This window comes from Prenolepis imparis, unplaced genomic scaffold, assembly GCF_030444845.1.
Source record: "Prenolepis imparis isolate NDT839.2.m4 unplaced genomic scaffold, iyPreImpa1.0 SCAF_8, whole genome shotgun sequence".
In the NCBI taxonomy this organism is placed as follows: domain Eukaryota; kingdom Metazoa; phylum Arthropoda; class Insecta; order Hymenoptera; family Formicidae; genus Prenolepis; species Prenolepis imparis.
This window is the reverse complement of record NW_028141166.1, coordinates 15,819,935-15,830,120: the sequence shown is the minus strand read 5'-3', so window position 1 is coordinate 15,830,120 and position 10,186 is coordinate 15,819,935. Positions and strand designations below refer to the sequence as shown.

General features: G+C 30.2%; 2 protein-coding genes across 3 annotated transcripts; one reads left to right on the top strand and one right to left on the bottom strand.

The window, feature by feature from the left end:
* The first annotated feature begins 2,622 nt into the window (after window positions 1-2,622).
* LOC145939440 (DNA helicase MCM9) lies at window positions 2,623-5,978 on the top strand. 2 transcript variants are annotated; one of them, XM_083043753.1, is made up of 11 exons: window positions 2,623-2,839; window positions 3,018-3,159; window positions 3,299-3,460; window positions 3,586-3,711; window positions 3,774-3,880; window positions 3,993-4,209; window positions 4,364-4,597; window positions 4,691-5,061; window positions 5,154-5,363; window positions 5,529-5,680; window positions 5,779-5,973. In XM_083043753.1, exons 1-11 carry the CDS (start codon window positions 2,745-2,747, stop codon window positions 5,829-5,831), a joined length of 1,869 nt encoding a protein of 622 aa, XP_082899879.1. In that variant the 5' UTR covers window positions 2,623-2,744; the 3' UTR covers window positions 5,832-5,973. The 2 variants fall into 2 exon arrangements, with proteins under 2 accessions (XP_082899879.1, XP_082899880.1); XM_083043754.1 differs by having other exon boundaries at window positions 2,632-2,839; window positions 3,342-3,460; window positions 5,779-5,978.
* Window positions 5,979-6,099: 121 nt separating this feature from the next.
* On the bottom strand, window positions 6,100-9,249 carry Scamp (secretory carrier membrane protein). The gene is made up of 8 exons (XM_083043755.1): window positions 9,032-9,249; window positions 8,212-8,475; window positions 8,051-8,114; window positions 7,832-7,960; window positions 7,602-7,758; window positions 7,426-7,527; window positions 7,217-7,343; window positions 6,100-7,138 (listed from the first exon to the last, which is right to left on the bottom strand). The coding sequence occupies exons 1-8, from the start codon at window positions 9,086-9,088 to the stop codon at window positions 6,977-6,979; spliced, it is 1,062 nt and encodes a 353-aa protein (XP_082899881.1). The 5' UTR covers window positions 9,089-9,249; the 3' UTR covers window positions 6,100-6,976.
* Window positions 9,250-10,186: the final 937 nt, after the last annotated feature.

The window sequence follows — 10,186 nt, the reverse complement described above, 5'->3', positions numbered from 1 at the left end:
CCTGTTCCTTCAGGAAGAAATAATGTTAAGAGAGTTGAAAATGTGATGCTGTTTATTAATTCAATATACTATACATATCGTCATACTGATAGTACATTTTTTAATTGTGCAAATTTAATTATTATATCTTTATATATTTTATTTATTTTGTTCGATATATAATTTTGTCAAATATTTTTTATTATTTAGCTGCAATAAATTTATTTAAAATAAAGAGACCAAATAAAGCAGATCAATTTCTATGTTAGAAAAATGTGCTGCAAACTTTGTCCAAGAAAAATTGCATAATTTGTTTTTATCATTTTAATTTTGTATCGAAAGATTTTGAATTACATTATTGAATTACATTTTTTGAATTAATTCAAATATACATATGTATATTTTATTATTATTTCTTATTTTTAAAATAATATATATGTAGATATGACTATTTTTTTATTCTTTTTAAAACGACATTATTTTTTATTATGTATTATTTATATATACTGAAATATGATAATATACTGTAGATATAATAATTAAATATAAGCAATATAATATATAATTATATATAATTTCGATCAAAATATATTAAAATATATCTTTAACACATATTTTATTTCTATAATATTTATATATCCTGATCATATACATTTAAAGCAGTACGAGCCTGATAATGTGACATTATAATTGTCTAATATCTGCAAGTATAATATACATATGTAAATGGGAAAAAAATATATTTAAACAAAGCTGCTTTGAAGAGATTCGCGAGATCAGAAGACTTATGCTCGCGACGTTAAAGTACAAAACGGATGAGGCAAGTTTTGATCGTGTGCAGACCAATTATACATTCGCATATATATCTGGTGCGCGTACAGTAACGCTAATTACACTGTTTCTCTCCACCATCGTGTATCCGACTAGTAATTTATAACTCAGAAACAGGTCGTAAAGGGAATCGTTACTAATGACATCGTAAAACCAATACAGATATGTCATATATTTAATGTACATTATCCCCACTTGAAATGTCGTCGTACTCCAATTTAAATCAAATCCCTCCGGGTATCAAACTCGGAGAAGAAATAGTGCCGGATGAGAATCGACAAATAAAAAGGTGAGTTACGCCGCGCTACATATCCCAAATCGGATATCGTTAAAACGTTGATTAACGGACGCTTTGTTCCCGGACACACGACTCTGGTTTACAACTTTTTTTTTTGCTTAATATATAAAGCATTTTGTTCGTGAAAGAGACGAATACAAAAATAATTTGATTTATAAGTAGAAATATGAGGAAATGTCTCCACAATAAAAATAAAATAATTTACAGTTTATAAAGACACTGTTTTAAAATGTATATTATGCATTTCTCTTTGCACCGTTTTAGTAACTTTTATTTATATAATATTGTTAAATTAAATATTTAATAACATATATAAACGATAAATATTTGCATCTATTTTTTTTCGGCTTGGCGTTTCTTTAAACAACGGAAAAGCTTACGTGTATAATAAATATTTAGAGAGTTTGTCTTTCTCTACAAATAATTATTTTTATATAAGCAGTAAAAAAATCGGCAGTGCGAAAAATTGCATAAAAGTCGAACGGAAAATTCTCGTCCCATTCGCGGATAGTATTATCATCGCTATGTGTATATTTCCACCGATTTCCGTTTACTTCGCTGCTATTTGAACGAGCGAAAAATTCGATTTTATCGTAACTCAAATATTCGGAAGTCCGGAATATCTATTTTCGGCCGCTTACATTTATTTCCCCAAATGTGTGTGTGTGTATGTGTGTGTGTTCCTATTGAAATGCACCCCGCGTCTACCACCTTCACGTTGACAAAAATTAGAAGCAGAAAAGGTTTTCGATGTTGCGGAAGAAGTTTCGCCGCAGAATTTCGCACGAAACCGCGACGCGGAAATTATGGGACAGATAAATGTCGAAACACAGAAATCGATTAATGGAAGCCAGCCGTCAATGCGGTTTGGCAAAAAGTAACCGAAACTGCGACCAATCCTCAGAGCGCGATGCGAAAATGCTTTTCGGCTCAAATGGAATTTCAAGCGTTTAACTGATTGTTGAGGAATTTGCGGCATTGATAGCAAGCAGTGTTTCAGCAAATAACCTAACCTTTGCCGCTGTACTAGACGCGATATTTTTATCAAAATGAATAAAATATGTGTTAGAAATACAAAACTGTTTCGACAAAAAATTCAGTTAGGAGAAGTAAAATAAAAGAAACAATATTATGTGCAACAGATTTTATAATATCAATTTAATTAATAAAAACAAATATATATACCTTTGGATTCTTAGACGCAGGGATCACGATTCAAGCGGATATCGCACGATAATGACGAGAACATAACGCCAATCTTTTTATTTATCTGCACTATTGATTCCGAACTCCGATGCGTGCACGCGTAATTCTCTAATGCCTTATTATGTTTGAAGAGAGATGCACTTCACTCTTGACGCTACTTTCATTCTGAAGTGTAAGCTTCTTCGCCCTGATTGGTCAAATGCTTCGAGTCTCGATCGATAACTATCGATTGATGTCTCTCGATCAATGGTTTGCTAATAGGGGAAATCTCTGTTTAGGTTAGTATAGCTAACCTATAAAATGTAAACACTGTCATATGTAGTTAGGAAAATAATCATGCACTATTTATATTAAGATTGTAAAACATATCTTATTTTAAATTAAAGTTGATTTGTTGCGGATTATCACAGTAATATTTTATATAATCAATATGCTTGAAGATTATCTTTTAAAGTATCATACAAAAGATTTGGAAGAAATATTAAATGCTGCAAATGATCATGTGTTCTACTCGATAGAAATAAAGTAAGATAATTTTCTATATTTGTCTTGCATTTATTAGATTAACAAAAAAATATATATATGTATAATTCAGGATTATTTGTTTTAAACTTTAAATGTATCACAGTAAAAAAGTTATTAAGTTACGTGACATCTCTTCTTTCTATAATGTTTTTTATTACATGTTCTTGCAATTTTTCAGTTTTGTGTCATTATTTGAAGCTGATGCAGAGAATGGACAGAAAATCTTACGCAATCCTAGACATTATTTACCATTGTGCGATGAAGCAGCAGTAAAAGCTCAGGAACAATTATGCAAAACAGATCAAACAGTAAAAACCAAGGTATGAATTTTTATTTTATTAATTATTTGTATATCAATTATGCAATACCTGATAAAAAACAGAAATTAGTTTTAATATTTATATTCTGATAATCATTTATATTATTAATCTCATACTCTTCATTATAATATCAAAATAGGTCCACATTAGAATTACTACAGTACCAATAAAAATTGACACAGGTCAAATTGGTGAATTAGTTTCAACATCTGGAATTGTGGTCCGCATGTCTCAGCCTACAATTTTGAAATTGAAAAAACGTTTTGTCTGTAAAAAATGCAAACATATCAGTGTGGTTAAGGTATATAAATATCACATTCAACAAAAAGCATAACATAAAATAAATTAAAAATTTGAAGCATACTATCTCTTTCTAATATGTATATGAATATGTATAAATTATAGATCTCTAATATTTTCTTACAGCTAGAATGGGAAAGGCAATTATTTAGAAATATCAAGTATTGTGAAGCTTGTCATACACCAGATATAACAGCTTTAACATCTTTAGAACAAGATGATTGTTCAGATTATCAAGAAATAAAAATTCAGGTAAAAAAGGTTTGTCTTATTACTATTATATATCATATTTCTTATATAAATATTTAACACAGGACAAATGTAAAACAGATACAAAGAATTATTATTCAATGGGTTTACAAGTAGTTTTGTTAGATGATCTGATTGACAAATGTAGACCTGGTGATAATGTAGACATAAGGTTAGTAGCTTATTTATATTTAATTGTGAAAAAAATGAGAAAAAATATCAAATATTACAATTATTAAAACGTGATTTTAACTCTTTAGTCCTAATTGTAAAAATATTTTTAGTGGAATAATTATACGAAAATGGAATACATTAAAAGTTGGCCATCGCGCAGAAGCTACGACATTCCTGATGGCTAACAGCATCTCGATACGCAGAAAAATCTCAGAAACAGCGTTTTCTACTGCTGAAATAAAAGATCTTTTTACAGCATATTGGGAACATTATCGAGATAATGCATTAACTGGCAGAGACAATATTCTTGCCTCTATTTGTCCCCAGGTATTTATATTTTCGAGCATTATGAAATATAATATAAAATATACATATATTTTTACTGTATAATATAAAATATACATAGTAAAAATATATATTTTTTATATATAATTTATTATATATAATTTAAATATAACTTCTTGTTCTTGATCACTTACAGCTATATGGAATGTATATCGCGAAATTAGCATTGGCCATTGTTATGTGCGGTGGAGTAGCAAAAACTAACGAAACGGGAACACGTATAAGAGGTGAACCTCATCTTCTTCTGATTGGAGATCCTGGAACTGGTAAATCGCAATTGCTTCATGCTGCGTCTCGATTAACTACACGGTCTGTCTTTACAACTGGTATTGGTACTACTGCTGCTGGACTTACAGCAGCTGCTGTCAAAGTTAGTATATTTTAAATACTTCTATTTATTTTTATCTTATTCCTCAATCTAAGCAATTATTTCGTAAATAATCTACCATAAAATATATTGCAGGATTCGGATGGTTGGCATTTAGAAGCCGGCGCTTTAGTCCTCGCAGATGGAGGTGTATGTTGCGTAGATGAGTTTACAACAATGAGTTCACATGATAGAACCTCTGTACATGAAGCAATGGAACAACAAACAATCTCCATAGCTAAAGCCGGCATGCTAACCACTTTAAATAGCCGTTGTTCCGTCATTGCAGCTATTAACCCAGATGGTGGATGTTTTACGGGTGAAGAATGGAAAACCTGTTTGGGAAATCCTCTTTTATCGCGTTTCGATTTGATCCTCCTTCTAAAAGATACTAGAAATCCCGAGTGGGACAGAATGACGTCAAGTCATATTTTGAAAGCTGCCTTTGAAGACGAAGAAAATAATTCGTAATAACATATGTATTTTATAACACCGTATAGTTTGCAGTATTAAAACATAAAATATTTAAATAATTTAATTAATCTAAAATATTTTCCAGATATTCTGAAATATATAAGGGTCCTTCGAACTTAATAGGTTTGTGGATGGAGGAGACTCTCTGTGAATATTTCGCGCACGTGCGTACATGGAAACCAGTGTTAACTGAAGAGGCAAAAAAAATACTCAGTGCAACTTATCTTTATCACAGATCAGATCCATATAGAAGGCCTGAGAGAACAACAGTGCGGCTTTTAGATAGTCTTATCAGGTATAAAATTAATCATTTGTGATTTCTTTCTTGTATGCTGTTTGTTCTAAATAAATTCCGATTATATATAATCAGTGATATCATACCAATGATATATAAAATAATAATCATCAGATATATAAAATAATAAACTCATGATCACATCAGTAAACTTAATGATTTCAGATTAGCAGAGGGTCATGCAAAACTTATGTACCGAACTAAAGTAGAAGTTATTGATGCTATAACTGCAGCAGAATTAATTGGAACCACTTTAAATAGTTCTGATGTTGGTTGTCCATTTCCCACAGATCCAATTGCAACATATCATTCCAAAGGTATACACATATTAAACATTTACAAAGTTGTATAAATGTATAACATGTTTTAACATTTCTTTTACACAATTTAAAATTTTAATATTATTTTCTTGCAGCAAAAGACTTACTTAAAAGACTTGAGTTACAAGAATTAGAATCATATATATAAATATCAATTGCTAATAAAATATTTTTATAATAAATATCTATTAAGTTATTAAGATTTTATAAAAAAAACATTGTGATTTATAAAAATAGAAATAGACATAGAAATTTATATCTAATATTTTTGATTATTGTAATGATTAGTTTTAAGATTTTCAATTGTAATTATATACATGTATAATGTTTATTATCATTATAATACGTGAAGAAATACAAATAAACATAAGTATATATCAGTTTAAACAAACAATAACCGCATTTTTTAACATTTTGATTAAAAGAAATATAAATAAGTTCTTATAAACAATCATGAATTATTTTCTTCGACACTGTATAAGTTATAAAACAATATGTTTATAAATATATATATAATTTATAAAGTTTTTCTAATAAACTCTAACTTCTTTCTGTTATATAACTCGTAAAAAGCGAGAATTTAATTGAATAATAACAGAATAAAAAATTTAACACATTATATATATAAAGAGGAATGTATGCAAAATTTTATAAGTTTTATAAAAACATTTTATATGTTGATATTCGTAAGTAAATTAGAGTTTATGTTAATATTTAACACATATGAATTAAATTATGTTTTTGTAATCAAATCTTACGATTTGGAAAAAGATTTAATTACTATGTTTTTTATCACAAAATTAGTTTTATAGCTTATACATGATCATTGTTATGAAACTGTGCTAAAATATTAAAGCTAGTTAATATAAACAAATAATATAATATTAAAATAATAGATAATTATAGATTATCAATAGCTCACTCATATCATTGTAATCTAATTTGTAGACCTCGTAACATAAACGCATGTGAGATATGATAATGTACGATTAGAAAATAAAATACACAGTTTTGAAAGGTTTCTTTAGAATATCCATTAATGTTTCAATATTTTGCTATAGCTGTACAATTAATGTTAATACATACATCAGAGAATAAATTTAATCGTGAAGCACAATTTTTGTATATTACAGTGTTTCATTGCAAGAATAAGTTTTGCAAATATATTGCATTTCTATATGATCATTTTGCATAATCTGTAAACAGTGGAACTAATGAGATCTATCCACTTACTTGAATGATGTAAAGCCATATAGTGTATATCTGGAGAGAACAAATAAATGATAAAAGTATTTAATAACGTGGCTGGCTAGCATTAGCCATTTGTGAACGAACTGCACTTGCCGCGACATTGCTCGCAGCGTTTTGCACATGCTCATTTCGCAAGAATGTTGTAGTAAACTCTTGTTGCGCCTTCGTAACACTTGCATCGGAATTACGATAAATGCGATGAATCTGTAAATAAATAATCTCATCTGTTGCTTCAGCGAAATCAATAAATTAGTTTTTCTTTTTTCGTTATATGTACTATACCTTAGTGAGCAGTAAGAGATCACCACATGCAGCAAGAAGAAAACAAATAGCGATGAAGAGCATGAGGAGACCAACAAAAATACCTTTGGCCGATGAATCCAGTGTCTTAATAGCCGTTATTATACCACTGTAATATAAAAGATGCAATTTATATTAGCATATAAGTACTTATATGCCACAAAACTGAAATGTAATAAAAAATATATTACCAAGTTCCTGCACCAGGAATACCTATAGCCTGTATACCTGTGACAATTAGTTGAAAAAAGAAGACGAAGAAAAAGACCATAAAGTTGAAAGAGCTGTCATTCCTGAAAAATTAAAGCAATTTATTTCTAATTCTTATGTTTTATTTAATTTTTGTTTTATATCAAACAAATTTTACTTGAAAGCTCTGTACGCTGGTCTAAACCAGCACATGAAGGAAAACGGAGTAAAGAGTATAAGATACAAGATTCCAAGACCAAATGCCGAGAAATCCTTGTCACAAAGCATCAAGACAAATCCTCCGATTACATTCAATAGCAGAACACATCCATGAACTATAAATAATAAATGTATTATGCACATATATAACATTAATAAATAAATATAATATTGTTTATGAAAACTTACACATCCATAGATAATACAATTGCCTCACTATTTTTTGAAAATCAGTATGAATTTCTACATCAATATCTTGATAAAAGCATGGTTGGAAACAAAATTTATCCGGTAATGGTGGCCAATTATTTCGCCTTGCTATAATATTAAGAATTTCAATAAATGTCTACTTATATAAAAAATAACATTATTTAAACTAAGAATTGTTATTATAGATGGTACACTAACGGTAGTAAGGAGTATTTCTTAATTCTTCTTCTGCTCTGGCTTTCCATTCTGGTTCAGCTCGTTGCTAAAATTTATATTAAAATATTATCTTATCTTAAAACGCTTTAAGAAGTTTATAAAAAAAATTTCATAAAAACATGAAATATTCAGTATAAACTTACCTCTGATGAAGGTGACAAAGAACTTCCAAGTGATGCATTGACTGTTTGTTGGGGAGTACGAGCATATGCAGGAGGAGGTGCTTCTTGATTAGTAGGTTGAAGTGTGGCTGGTTGTTGCGTTGCACCGACTCCGCCATAAATTGGTGGATTTACTGCTCCTCTGACTTGTGTAGTTCCTTGAGTGCCTTGCTCAGCAAAAGGATTGTAGTCTTCAAGACCTCTACTAGCAGGTGTAGAAGTCACTGCTCTTCGTATCGCTGGATCCTATTATTCATATGATTCATTAAATATATCCTCTTCAATTTCTTGTTAATTTGTGCTCTATCTTATCATTCATCTTCTTTATGACATTTAAATATGAAATTGTTTTAGATATTTTCCAAAATACAAAGAAACGCAGAATATATCCTAATAAATTATTATTGAAGGAGGTATGATTTTATAAATCGTACATCAAAATTGTCGAATGTAAAAGAAAAATAATATTTTCCCAGCATTACAAAATTGCATACAAAATAATGTCATATACAATACAAAATGGGAAAATGTAAGAAATATACATATTGATACAATTATTTACTGATAGAAAAGAAAAAATTATCAATATAGAAGCGCATTGGAATGACAATGAATAATCATTAATCGAACTTTGTTAGTGTCACTTATCGTTCAATAGATCGTGATTAATTTTTCTCGAGAAAGATAATGAAAACAAAGTACTGACAAAATGGGCCGACGAATTTTGACAGATACGCAAGCAATATTGGAGGACGGAGTTGCGTGTTTCGCTTTCGTCATTCGTTACACACACGCTACTTACCGAGAAAGGATCGTTAATCGTAGGCTCCCCGAAGGGATTCTCATCAAAGCCAGACATCTTTTGTTCTTGTTCTTGCACCAATAATATGCCGAAACGCTCAGAATTCGTACTACTTCGATATACTTGATTAATCTTATCTAAATCTACTTAAATCTGACGGACCATGGCTCAGCCGTCATGTACGATAACACCGACTGTATTCATTCATCTCAGATGACATCAATCATTACCAACTTCATCACTATCTATCTATCTAGGGAAAAGCAGAAGAGTAGAGAGGCTGCACTTTGACCAATCGGAGACCGAGGATCTCTCTGTCCTGATTGGTCAATCGAGCGCTTCACCCTAGGTGTGAATATATTTCCGAACACAATCTAGAATGCTAGTGCCCTCTGCACTTTCGTATTGTTCACGATCAACGTTCGCGCATTCATTGCCGTACCGCGAAAGGGTGAGTATAATAATTAATTATTATTAGTATCCTTATATAATTGTGCGCATCCAATACAAAATTCAATGCATATAATATTAATCTTTATATATTTACTTTCGCGCGCACGCGATGTTAGTGTCAAGAGATTTCGAGAGCGTCAAGTATCGAGCTTGGCCTGCTTGCTTGGCGCGCTTTTCCCGCGTTCTCTCCCGCCATTATCAAGAGCGCGCGTCGCCTGACGATCAGTGTAAAGTCTCGCGCGATCATTAATTGTATTCAGGTGTGATTAGTGTGCGCGCGTAATCATATAATTAATTGTTTTTGAGAGGGAACATTTATATATAATAAATTGCGTTTACTAGTGATTGCAATGAAGAACGATGAGTGAAATAAGAGACGAGGGAGAAGACTTGGGCGGCATCAAGCGAAGGTGAAAAAAACATGAGGTAAATAATTTATTATTTATTTATTATTATTTGTAAAAGATTAAATAAAGAAAAATTTTAATGCGCGCAATAATTACTTTTAGAAATATTGAATATATAATTTGAATATATCTATTTGCTTTTACATTATAATAAAGATTATGTGTGTATTTTACAGATTAACGATACGCACTACGATATGTACTAATATGGAACATGACCGCGGTGCATTGTATCGGTGAGTTTAAAGTATTTTCTACTTTAATTAGTAGTTAATGAATTTGGGAATATAACAAA

Excerpts from the sequence above, each read along its gene's own strand:
- LOC145939440 (XM_083043753.1), top strand. The coding sequence starts at position 2,745 with ATGCTTGAAGATTATCTTTTAAAGTATCATACAAAAGATTTGGAAGAA. Across the intron at positions 4,598-4,690 it reads TTACAGCAGCTGCTGTCAAA|GATTCGGATGGTTGGCATTT; the intron begins GTTAGTATATTT and ends AATATATTGCAG. Across the intron at positions 5,681-5,778 it reads TGCAACATATCATTCCAAAG|CAAAAGACTTACTTAAAAGA; the intron begins GTATACACATAT and ends ATTTTCTTGCAG.
- Scamp (XM_083043755.1), bottom strand. The coding sequence starts at position 9,088 with ATGTCTGGCTTTGATGAGAATCCCTTCGGGGAGCCTACGATTAACGAT. Across the intron at positions 8,476-9,031 it reads CGATTAACGATCCTTTCTCG|GATCCAGCGATACGAAGAGC; the intron begins GTAAGTAGCGTG and ends TATGAATAATAG. Across the intron at positions 7,528-7,601 it reads CCAGCGTACAGAGCTTTCAA|GAATGACAGCTCTTTCAACT; the intron begins GTAAAATTTGTT and ends TTAATTTTTCAG.